Here is a 12261-nt window from a genome sequence, read left to right as displayed (position 1 = left end):
GAACAAAGTTGATTACCCTTCACCCAAGGATACTTTGTGCCAAGTTTGGTTGAAATTGGCCCAGTGGTTCTTGAGAAGAAGATGAAAATGTGAAAAGTTTACGCCGACGCCGACGACGCCGACAACGACGACGACCACGACGACGACAGACAACGGACAAATTTTGATCAGAAAAGCTCACTTGAGCCTTCGGCTCAGGTGAGCTAAAAACTTTAACCTGTTCACTCAACCGAAAAATGTAGGTCAGATTCAGCATCCGAAGCAAGCCGAGGGTATTACATAAGCTCCCCAAACTTCGTTGAGGTGAGCTAAAAAGAACAGGCCATTAATAAATCCAGATAGAACCTCTACACGATCATAGCTAAAAATAAAACAGGCCGTTAATAAATCCAGATAGAACCTCAACACGATCATAGCTAAAAATAAACAAGACGCATTAACCAATCAAATGGAATAAAGTTGGTATTTATTTTAAATTACGGCTCTCAGAAAATTTAAAATTGTAAGGAAATTGAACAAATATTCTGTGTCTAGGAAAGTATATTTACATGTATAATTACAAAAGTATATTAAAAATTTGTTAAGATTCCCTCACCCATATGAAAATATACGAGTGGGTTTCCATCGACTCATCACTGCTGCGTATAGCCCCATCACTAAAGCGGAGCAGTCAAACAGCATGTGAAACCCATCAGAAATCAGACCCAGACTGTTGGTCCATACTCCGTATACCAGCTCCACAAACGTGAAGGTCTGAAAAATAGCATATAATGAACATATAACAACAGCTGCTTGGATTGTTAGTTTGTGACATTCAGTTTCTCAAAATTTTGCTTTGTTGCATAACAAATCTATGGGTGGATCAAAAATTCTTAAAAGGTGATATAAATATTTAGAAGAGGATCGTATAGCTCATTATGTGTATGTTATTTAATAAAGAAATTTAAAGATTGCATGTCTGCATCTACCAGTAATTGTACTTTTTATAAAGTATATATATCATAACTTGCACATGGCACTTGAACTATCAATTATGTACAAAGTCTAGATAAATAAATTATGTGTTTCCTGTTCCCTGTCTGATCCTAAAATAAATGAGATGACCCTTAAAAATTTAATCCATCAATATCTTTCTGAAGTTTAACATATTCGGTTTTGCTATTTTGAAATCTAAATTTCAATCACTTCTGTGTATGAGAAACTGCAAATCTTATACACATTAGGCAGAAATGTTTTGACATTGATTTCCATGTTAAAAATGGCAGCATGCTTTCTTCAATATTTAAATTTTAAAGGGACATGGACACAGAGTCAGCTAAAACTTTTCTAATTTCCTTTTCCATTCTTTATGAATACAAATATCAAACTAAGATACATGTATTTCTAATGAACTTCAAAAATTTGAATTTCAGTTGTTAAGATACAAGACAGATTTAGGTCATCAAACCTGTGTTAAGTAAACCACGCATCCTAACCCTAACATTAACCCTAACCCTTATGCTAACCTAACCCTAGCTGTAACACTAACCCTAACTCTAACCTTAGCCTGACACTTACCCTAGCTCTACCACTAACCGTAACACTTACCCTAGCCGTAACACTAACCTTAGCTCTAACCCTAGTCTTAACACTTACCCTAGCTCTAACCCTAGATCTAACCAAAGCCTTAACACAAACCCTAGCTGTAACACAAAATCCTAGCTCTAAGCTCTGGCCGTAACACTTACCTTAGCTCTAACCCTAGCCGTAACAATTATCCTAGCTCTAACCCTAGCCATAACACTTACCTTAGCTCTAACCCTAGCCGTAACTGTTACCTTAGCTCTAACCCTAGCCCTAACACTTACTGTAGGTCTAACCATAGCCGTAACACTTATCCTAGCTCTAACCCTAGCCCTAACACTTATCCTAGCTCTAACCCTAGCTGTAACACTTACCTTAGCTCTAACCCTAGCCATAACACTTATCCTAGCTCTAACCCTAGCTGTAACACTTATCCTAGCTCTAACCTTAGCCCTAACACTTACCTTAGCTCTAACCCTAGCCGTAACACTTACCTTAGCTCTAACCCTAGCCGTAACACTTACCTCAGCTCTAACCCTAGCTCAACACTTACCCTCAACACTTATCCTAGCTCTAAACCTAGCCGTAACATTTATCCTAGCTCTAACCCTAGCCGAAATACTTACCTTAGCTCTAACCTAGCCCTAACACTCACCCTAGGTCTTACCCTAGCCGTAACCTTTATCCTAGCTCTAACCCTACCCGTAACACTTACCTTAGCTCTAACCCTAACTGTAACACTTACCCTAGCTCTAACCCTAGCCCTAACACTTATCCTAGCTCTAACCCTAGCCGTAACACTTACCTTAGCTCTAACCCTAGCTGTAACACTCACCCTAGGTCTAACCCTAGCCCTAACATTCATCCTAGCTCTAACCTTAACCGTAACACTTAACTAAGCTCTAACCCTAGCCCTAACACTTACCCTAGGTCTTACCCTAGCCCTAACACTTATCCTAGCTCTAACCCTAGCCATAACACTTATCCTAGCTCTAATCCTAGCTGTAACACTTATCCTAGCTCTAACCCTAGCTGTAACACTTATATTAGCTCTAACCCTAGTCGTAACACTTATCCTAGCTCTAATCCTAGCTGTAACACTTATCCTAGCTCTAACCCTAGCTGTAACACTTACCTTAGCTCTAACCCTAGTCGTAACACTTACTTCAGATCTAACCCTAGCTCAACACTTACCTTAGGTCTAACCCTAGCCGTAACATTTATCCTAGGTCTAACCCTAGCCGTAACATTTATCCTAGCTCTAACCCTAGCCCTAACACTCACCCTAGGTCTTACCCTAGCCGTAACCTTTATCCTTGCTCTAACCCTAGCCGTAACACTTACCTTAGCTCTAACCCTAGCCCTAACACTTACCCTAGCTCTAACCCTAGCCCTAACACTTATCCTAGCTCTAACCCTAGATCTAACCAAAGCCTTAACACAAACCCTAGCTGTAACACAAAATCCTAGCTCTAAGCTCTGGCCGTAACACTTACCCTAGCTCTAACCCTAGCAGTAACACTTACCCTAGCTCTAACCTTAGCTGTATCACTTACCCTAGCTCTAACCCTAGCCGTAACACTTATCCTAGCTCTAACCCTAGCCATAACAATTATCCTAGCTCTAACCCTAGCTGAAACACTTATATTAGCTCTAACCCTAGCCCTAACACTTACCTTAGCTCTAACCTTTTCCCTAACACTTACCTTAGCTCTAACCTTTTCCCTAACACTTACCCTAGCCGTAACACTTACCCTAGCTCTAATCCTAGCAGTAACACTTATCCTAGCTCTAACACTAGCTGTAACACTAAATCCTAGCTCTAAGCTCTGGCTGTAACATTTATCCTAGCTCTAACCCTAGCCGTAACACTTACCTTAGCTCTCACCCTAGGCCTTACACTTACCCTTGGTCTAACCCTAGCTGTATCACTTATCCTGGCTCTTACCCTAGCCCTAACACTTACCCTAGGTGTAGCCCTAACACTTACCTAAACTCTAACCCTAGCCCTAGGTCTAACCCTAGCTGTAACACTTACCCTAGCTCTAACCCTTGCTGTTACACTTACCCTAGCTCTAACCCTACCTGTAACACTTACCCTAGCTCTAACCCTAGCAGTAACACTTACCCTAGCTCTAACCCTAGCTGTAACACTTACCCTAGGTCTAACCCTGGCCGTAACACTTATCCTAGCTCTAACCCTAGACATAACACTTATCTTTGCTCTAACCCTAGCTGTTACACTTATCTTAGCTCTCACCCTAGCCATAATACTTACCTTAGCTCTAACCCTAGCCGTAACACTTACCTTAGCTCTAACCCTAGCTGTAACACTCACCCTAGGTCTAACCCTAGCCGTAACATTCATCCTAGCTCTAACCTTAGCCGTAACACTTACCTAAGCTCTAACCCTAGCCCTAACACTTACCCTAGCCCTAACACTTATCCTAGCTCTAACCTTAGCCGTAACACTTACCTAAGCTCTAATCCTAGCTCTAACCCTAGCCGTAACACTTACCTTAGCTCTAACCCTAGCTGTAACACTTACACCCCTAGCTCTAACCCTAGCCCTAACACTTAACCCTAGCCGTAACACTTACCTAGCTCTAACCCTAGCCCTAACACTTACCCTAGCCCTAACACTTATCCTAGCTCTAACCTTAGCCGTAACACTTACCTAAGCTCTAATTACCTTAGCTCTAACCCTAGCCGTAACACTTACCTTAGCTCTAACCCTAGCCCTAACACTTACCCTATGTCTAACCCTAGCCCTAACACTTATCCTAGCTCTCACCCTAGCTGTAACACTTATCCTTGCTCTAACCCTAGCTGTAACACTTATCCAAGCTCTAACCCTAGCCCTAACATTTACCTTAGCTATAACCCTGGCCGTAACACTTACCTTAGCTCAAACCTTAGCCCTAACATTTACCTTAGCTATAACCCTAGCCGTAACACTTACCCTAGGTCTAACCCTAGCCGAAACACTTACCTTAGCTCTAACCCTAGCCGTAACACTCACCCTAGGTCTAACCCTAGCCCTAACACTTACCCTAGCTATATCCCTAGCAGTAACACTTATCCTAGCTCTAATCCTAGCTGAAACACTTACCTTAGCTCTAACCCTAGCTGTAACACTTACCTTAGCTCTAACCCTAGTCGTAACACTTACCTCAGCTCTAACCCTAGCTCAACACTTACCCTAGGTCTAACCCTAGCCGTAACATTTATCCTAGCTCTAACCCTAGCAGTAACACTTACCTTAGCTCTAACCCTATCCCTAACACTCACCCTAGGTCTTACATTAGCCGTAACATTTATCCTAGCTCTAACCCTAGCCGTAACACTTACCTTAGCTCTAACCCTAGCTGTAACACGCACCCTAGGTCTAACCCTAGCCGTAACATTCATCCTAGCTCTAACCTTAGCTGTAACACTTACCTAAGCTCTAACCCTAGCCCTAACACTTACCCTAGCCCTAACACTTATCCTAGCTCTAACCCTAGCTGTAACACTTATCCTAGCTCTAACCCTAGCCCTAACACTTACCTTAGCTCTAACCCTAGCCGTAACACTTACCTTAGCTCTAACCCTAGCCCTAACACTTACCCTATGTCTAACCCTAGCCCTAACACTTATCTTAGCTCTAACCCTAGCCGTAACACTTATCCTAGCTCTCACCCTAGCTGTAACACTTATCCTTGCTCTAACCCTAGCTGTAACACTTATCCAAGCTCTAACCCTAGCCCTAACATTTACCTTAGCTATAACCCTAGCCGTAACACTTACCTTAGCTCAAACCCTAGCCCTTACACTTACCCTAGGTCTAACCCTAGCTGTATCACTTATCCTGGCTCTTACCCTAGCCCTAACACTTACCCTAGCTATATCCCTAGCAGTAACACTTATCCTAGCTCTAATCCTAGCTGAAACACTTACCTTAGCTCTAACCCTAGCTGTAACACTTACCTTAGCTCTAACCCTAGCTGTAACACTTACCTTAGCTCTCACCCTAGCCCTAACACTTACCCTAGGTCTAACCCTAGCTGTAACACTTATCCTAGCTCTGACCCTAGCCCTAACACTTACCTTAGGTGTAGCCCTAACACTTACCCTAGCTGTAACACTTACCCTAGGTCTAACCCTAGCAGTAACACTTACCCTAGCTCTAACCCTAGCTGTAACACTTACCCTAGGTCTAACCCTAGCTATAACACTTACCCTAGCTCTAACCCTAGCTGTAACACTTACCCTAGCTCCAACTCTAGCAGTAACACTTATCCTAGCTCTAACCCTAGCTGTAACACTTATCCTAGCTGTAACACTAATTCAAATGCTAACCCTTACACTATCTCTAACCCTTATGCTAACCCTAGCTTTCGCCCCAACACTAACCCTAACCCTAACACTAATCCTTATCCTTGCAGCCTAGCTTAACCCTAGATCCAACTCTCATGCTTATGCTAACCCTAGCTTTAACCCTAATCCTAGCCTTAACACTAACCCTAATGCTATCCCTAACACTAACCCTAGCCCTAGCTCTAACTCTAACCCAAACGCTAACCCTAGTCTGGCCTGTAAATGAACAAACAATGTTTAATTTTTTGCTAATCATTAGTATTGCCTTAGCTAGGAATTGTAAACAATAAAATTGGTTTTTAAAAATCCATTGAAAATGTGTTCATGTCTTTGTAAAATACTTACCTACCTACCCTATTTATGCTCAGTTTGGAATAGGAAACACACTATTTATTTATCTTGGCCTAGTTTTTGACTTAATTAAGATGAATCTACTTTACTGAATAATATTCAAGCAAAGTCACACATGTAAGTGATCCTATTTACAGGATAAAGCTCCGACATGGAAACTGCCCTCTCTCACCCCCCCCCCCCCCTTTTAAAATATCAAATAAAATGAGAGCTTACAAGATTAATACATAAGAAATAAAATATTTTTCTGGAATCCGACTCCTCTAGAATTTGTTTCAGGCCGTTTTTCATCACCGTGGCGATGGAGTGCGACGTGCGAGCGATGGCGTCGCTGTTAAAGCTGTAGAGAGGCTGGCCTGTCGTTGAGTAGCCAATGAAACTCCCAGTTTTAGTACCTCGACTTGGCCATCCTAACATATTTGTGGCTGTTGAAGGAAAAGTAAGAAGATATAGTTTAACATTTTTTACATTCAAAAATCCTCATAAATATACACCTAAAAGCAAGTAAGAGACTAACACATTCATAAAAGATTAGTTATTAATGAAAAAAAATTGTGATCAGAAATCTATTTGAATATGCACTAAAAGAAATTCAGGAACTAACACACTTACAAAAGATGAGTTATTTATATAGGAAATCAAACATATTTTTATCAAGATTAAAGATTTTTTCTAATTAAATTTAATTTGCTTCTTGCTCGTAAGAGCAATAATTAATCAATTAAAAGAATCACCTGATAAATACATTACCCAAAATAAAGGTCATAAGGCTAAACACGACCCCTCCTGACAGGACATGGTCTTCTGTGATAATCTCTTTGGTTACCGTGGTGATCCATGACACCATAGGGTGATTCCAAGTTACCCCAAGCAAGAGAGCACTGATAAATATAGCATAAGTCCCATACACTGCCGTGCGGGGTCCCTGGAGATGATTAGAGGCCACCGCCTCAATGTAAAAGTCTAACAGAAACACAAAAAGCACCACTAAACCCATGGGGAAGACTAAATACAACCAGGACTCCACTTCTGACTGAAAAAAAAGATTTTTTTTAAATATACCTTGTAATATACAGCAGTAGTTTGATAAATAACAATTAGAATTTTCTTTAATTTAATCTACAACTGTACTTCAATTTACAATCAATAAATCTCAAATTAGAGAGAGAAAAATTATTATTATATAGCTGTAGTCTGATAAATAATCAATTGTTCTGAAATTTTCAATTTCTTGTCTTGAACAAATTATGTCATTTGTTAATGCACTGTATGCAATTTACTTGACTTCCACATACATTAGATATTCTGAGATTTTGAAATCTTCTGCAATACCAGTCAAGTTTTAAATTTGGTACCTACCTCTCTGGTGAAATAGATAAATGCTGCCCAGGGACAGAGGATTGTGGCCTGGCCCAGGGTAGAGAGGGCGTGTAATTTTTTGGCTCCTCCCACATCTACTGACAGTTTACGGGAGGCATTGTTATACCCCACCTGCATACACAAGGTCAAGGCCAGAAGGACCACGCCTCCCTGTATAAAAAACAACAAAGTTATAGCCTCCCTGTATAAAAAACAACAAAGTTATACTTAGTACTAGTTATAACAAAATTAGTATTCCAGTGGGTTACTTACAAATTGTTCTTATGTATGTCTGAAAATAGTTTTTTTTCTCTTTCATTTGGATCTTCTGTATAAATACATCATCGCAAACCAAAATGAACTATCCTCTCCAATTCTAACCGTGGTTAAATGAGAAGAGAATTTTTCGAAGCTCATTAAAATATTGACCAATGCAAGTAAAGCATAGTCAGATGATGAACTTTGTCGTGACCTTTCAATATCCAATCACAGTGTATGAAATATTTCTTTCATACTGTTGATGTCAATTGTTGCGATGGAAACAAATATTGTCATTGACTGATATGACATCACGATACAGAGGCGTAAATGTTCAAAATTACGACACTTTTTGTGATCAGGCAGCCACGGGCAGGAGAGAGCTATATGCGGACTCCGGACCGTGGCTTGAGACGATGATATATATAGGATTATTTTCATCCTATAACAGTTGTAAATGATTTGATTGCCTTTTTTTTTAATTCACTATGAAACAGTTGTGTTCCAAGAGAGGTAACTCCGTCTTTGTCAAATTTACCCCAATTTGAACAAGTAGCAAAAATAAAATAGGATAAAATTTTCCCTGTATTTACATTATTCTTGAAGCAACTGATCTTAAACACTACGAAAATATGAGACTTTATATAAAAGTAGTGTGAAATTCTGCAAAAGTAAATTAAAAAGCCACTCTTACTTTGTGGTCTGACCAGCCAATGAAATTAACTGTATGGTAAAATAGGTGAGAAAATATTGTGTGGTGTTTGTCCTTAGCTGTGAAATGTTAAGGCAAACAAAGGCAGAACTCTTCCATTTCTTAAGAAAGTAGCTCACACGTGAAATAATAAAATCTAACTCTCCTCTTTAAATCTACACATATATTTGATTTATATTTTTAAAAGTTTCATATTGACATAAAGCTTAAAGCATTTAAATTTGATTATCATGGTTCAAATGTATAAACATGTACTAAACATCAACATTTTCTTTATGACTAAACTATACTTATGTATTAAATATCAAGGATACGCTCATGATCACCGAGATGGTCTAATTTTTCATCATGGTCAAATAGAAGTAAAGTGATGACTGCAAAAAGGAAAAATATGGCACCTCGAGTCTGCAAAAGAAAGGCACAAAGTAAAGAAAACAAATAATAAATTTTTTTCCCATTTTAAAATGCTACATATTACAACAGTCATGATACCTTAGCTGGTCCCCCTCCATTACTTGAGAAAAGGGCACTAGCTCCAGCTATTATCACAAGATCACTGTGTTCAAACAAAAGTATGGTCCTACAAAAAAAAAAGCATAATTATATAAGAATTATGTGAAAAAATATAGTGTTTAAACAGCTGGTGACAGGATGTGACCGGTCAACAGGGGATGGTTACTCCTCTTAGGCACCTGATCCCACTTCTGATGGTTTTCAGGGGTCTGTGTTTTTTGCCCATTAACCATTCATTTTGTTCAATAGATTTATGAGATTAATTACCATTTGTCTGTCTAATTATTGTTTGTTATCTTTTGCATTTAAACTACTGTATACAGGGTTATTTTTGCCCTTTCATATTCGGAAACAAGTTTGCCCCGTATTAAATTCGCCCAGAAAGATTTTTGTTTACGATATTATACTGTTTACTTTGAATTCACCCCGTTTTAAATTCGCCCACTTCTGACGAGGGCGAAAGTGGCGAAAATTAAGCAGGGGCGAAAATTTCCGTGTATACAGTATTTTATTTTCAAAATTTGTTATGTTCAATTAAAAGTACAGCATGAATTCAATTTAAAAGAAGCATTTTACAAAATAAAAGAAAACAACTCTTGTGTATGAGCATAACTTTGTGCATGAATCTATTACATGTAATAAATAAATTTAATTAATATAACAAACTATTACCTTAAAGGACCACAGAGAGTTAGGCCAAAGAGCCATAGCAGACTTATGAATGCCCCTATGACAGCATGACGGAATACACGAAATAGCTGCAAACATAAAATCATGCATCAACAATGAATAATAAAAATTGAAATATTGTATTTAAATAAAATAAAAATATATGCAATAACTTTTAATTTTTCTAATTATAAGAAAGGTTGAGGTATATAAAATACATGTTTGGCAGGCTTTGTACATTAAAAGACAATAAAATATAATAAATGTAGCACTTGTTTCTGTTCTAAAAGTTTACACTCATAGTTTAATATTATCATTCTATCATTTTATAATGGGGATAAACTTTTATTATAACGAAAATTACGAAAATGCTTGTGAATGCACCCATGCACCAAATCACTGAAAAGCTTGCAAAATGTTTAACAAATTTTCATAGTATTAATTTATATGTGCATATTGATCAATATCTAAGAATCAACCATTAAATTATAAAATGCTATACCTGATGATTACTCAATCTTTTGCCTGAAGAAAATGGTTTTTGTAGCACGAGAAGGGGGAGGGAACTCCTGCAATATTTCAAAAAAAAATCATACCACATCAACATTTTTATATACATGTACATGTATATAGTTTTGTAGTCTAGTTTTAAATCAATTTTTTTATTAACCTACCAGAACTTGATGAGAAATAGGAACTGTACCACAGGGATGAGCTTCAGTAAGTCGTACGAGATAAATAAACCGACGGCTCTCAAGAACTTGGCCGCTACCAACAATAGCAGGTACACAGACAAACTGAAATAGGACTCACTTATGTCAATGCCATGATTTTCAGTGAAAACAGAATGTAAAATAGCTCACAAATTGCATAGACTATCTAATAGAAACATCACCTAACAGATTATACTGTTAATTATTTTCATGCAACTTAAACAATTGCATCATATTGATGAAAAAGGGAAAATTGATAAAAAATGTTTATGTGAAAATATTTTTGTGACACTTGATAATTGTACTGCATGATAATGAATCAGAACTTCAGAAGCACATGGTTTCCAAGTGTGATGGAAGGAAAATGCAGCCATGTGAATTCTATATGATAATTCCAGGGGCGTGTGGGGGGCAATTCTACCTACTTATACTATAGGAAATGTTAATTGAAAGCCTGGTTGGCCCCCCCACCTTAAGTGGTGTACCGAAAATGTATTATTAGAATTTGTACTAAAAGTAGTTGACACTGAGAAAAAGTTTACCTTAACCCCCCCCCCCCCCCCGAAATAGGATTTTCGACTTTGGCCAATTTATCTTTTTTTTTGCTTGTCATCTTTTTTCAGGTATGTAAAAAAAATTTTTCTCTGGCTGCCCCCCCCCCCACTTTCAAAAACGATGCTACGCCACTGAATTCAACTGAGTAGCACATTTTGTAACAAAGCATAAGAATTCTTGTGTCCAGGCACCGATTTAATACTATAAATTCTTTTATGAAAAGAATTTAAAGTTACAATAATTTTAAGTGTACTGAGTAATGTTTGAGATTCGTTGCAATTTTTTAAGCATAAAAAAGAAAAACTCTAGTGTAGAATTTCAATATTATATCAGCATATGTTACCAAAATATCAACAACACAATGTTCACAAATCAGCCCCAAGTGTGAAACTATTTATATTGTTTCTACAATTTTCAATCTTTAAGCATATTTAACTTCATATTTTGTGTTTTCTTCTTATTTATTTAGCACAAATATATATATATTTTTTAATACAGATACTTTTTTTTCTTGTTAATCAATTATTGAATTAATTGCCATAACTCTAAGCCAGGCATAAACAGCAAAACACACTCTGACAAGTACAGGGGAAATAGCGGGTGCTTTACCATCTATTAAACGGTTCTTTTGATTTAACAGGAAACAGTCTGTAAAACATTTATAAGTTACAGTAAATAAAATGAAAGACTATAAGAGAAAAAATAATAAGTATAGTTTGATACCATTGATAGAAAATTAGCAGAATTTGTTTATTTCAAATTAACTGACAAAATTTTCAATATTCAAAAAGATTTTTAAACGTATGACATGTAATCATAACAGTGACCAGTTTCATGTCTGATATGAAAATAATTATCTCTGAAAGAATGAGTGCACTTAAGTATGTCATTTGGAACCTTTTCGGCTACCTGTTTTAATCTTTACATTACAATATATCGCTAAATTAATCTATGATTATTGTGCAAGCATATGCTTTTGATATTTATACCTTGAATTTTTTGTCATACACATTTCTATAATTATAGACCATGTCATTGAAAAGAACATGTATAAACCTTAAATTCCGGAATTTGAACGGAACCACTATCGAATTTAAGGTACCCGCAAATAGGCGGAGACATTTAAATCGCATGGATGTGGAATGTAAACAATAGCACATATGTTTTTTTCGCAAGCAGATGCTACACTACGAATTTAAATGTGAAGAG

General features: G+C 37.5%; 1 protein-coding gene across 1 annotated transcript; it reads right to left on the bottom strand.

The window, feature by feature from the left end:
- Positions 1-361: 361 nt before the first annotated feature.
- On the bottom strand, positions 362-11700 carry LOC134255416 (proton-coupled zinc antiporter SLC30A5-like; the record flags this gene model as incomplete). The annotated part of the gene is made up of 12 exons (XM_062737931.1): positions 362-416; positions 596-753; positions 6490-6698; positions 7024-7306; positions 7633-7803; positions 8585-8661; positions 8917-9007; positions 9095-9182; positions 9788-9873; positions 10287-10353; positions 10459-10581; positions 11662-11700. Coding segments are annotated over 12 exons (1447 nt in total), but the record flags the coding sequence as incomplete, so codon positions are not given.
- Between the last annotated feature and the right edge of the window lie 561 nt (positions 11701-12261).

This window comes from Saccostrea cucullata, unplaced genomic scaffold (genome assembly GCF_032062105.1).
Source record: "Saccostrea cucullata isolate Sc308-1 unplaced genomic scaffold, CSIRO_AGI_Scuc_v1 ctg14416, whole genome shotgun sequence".
Classification (NCBI taxonomy): Eukaryota; Metazoa; Mollusca; class Bivalvia; order Ostreida; family Ostreidae; genus Saccostrea; species Saccostrea cuccullata.
Note: the sequence above shows the minus strand (reverse complement) of the source record. Positions and strands in the feature narration are given on the sequence as shown.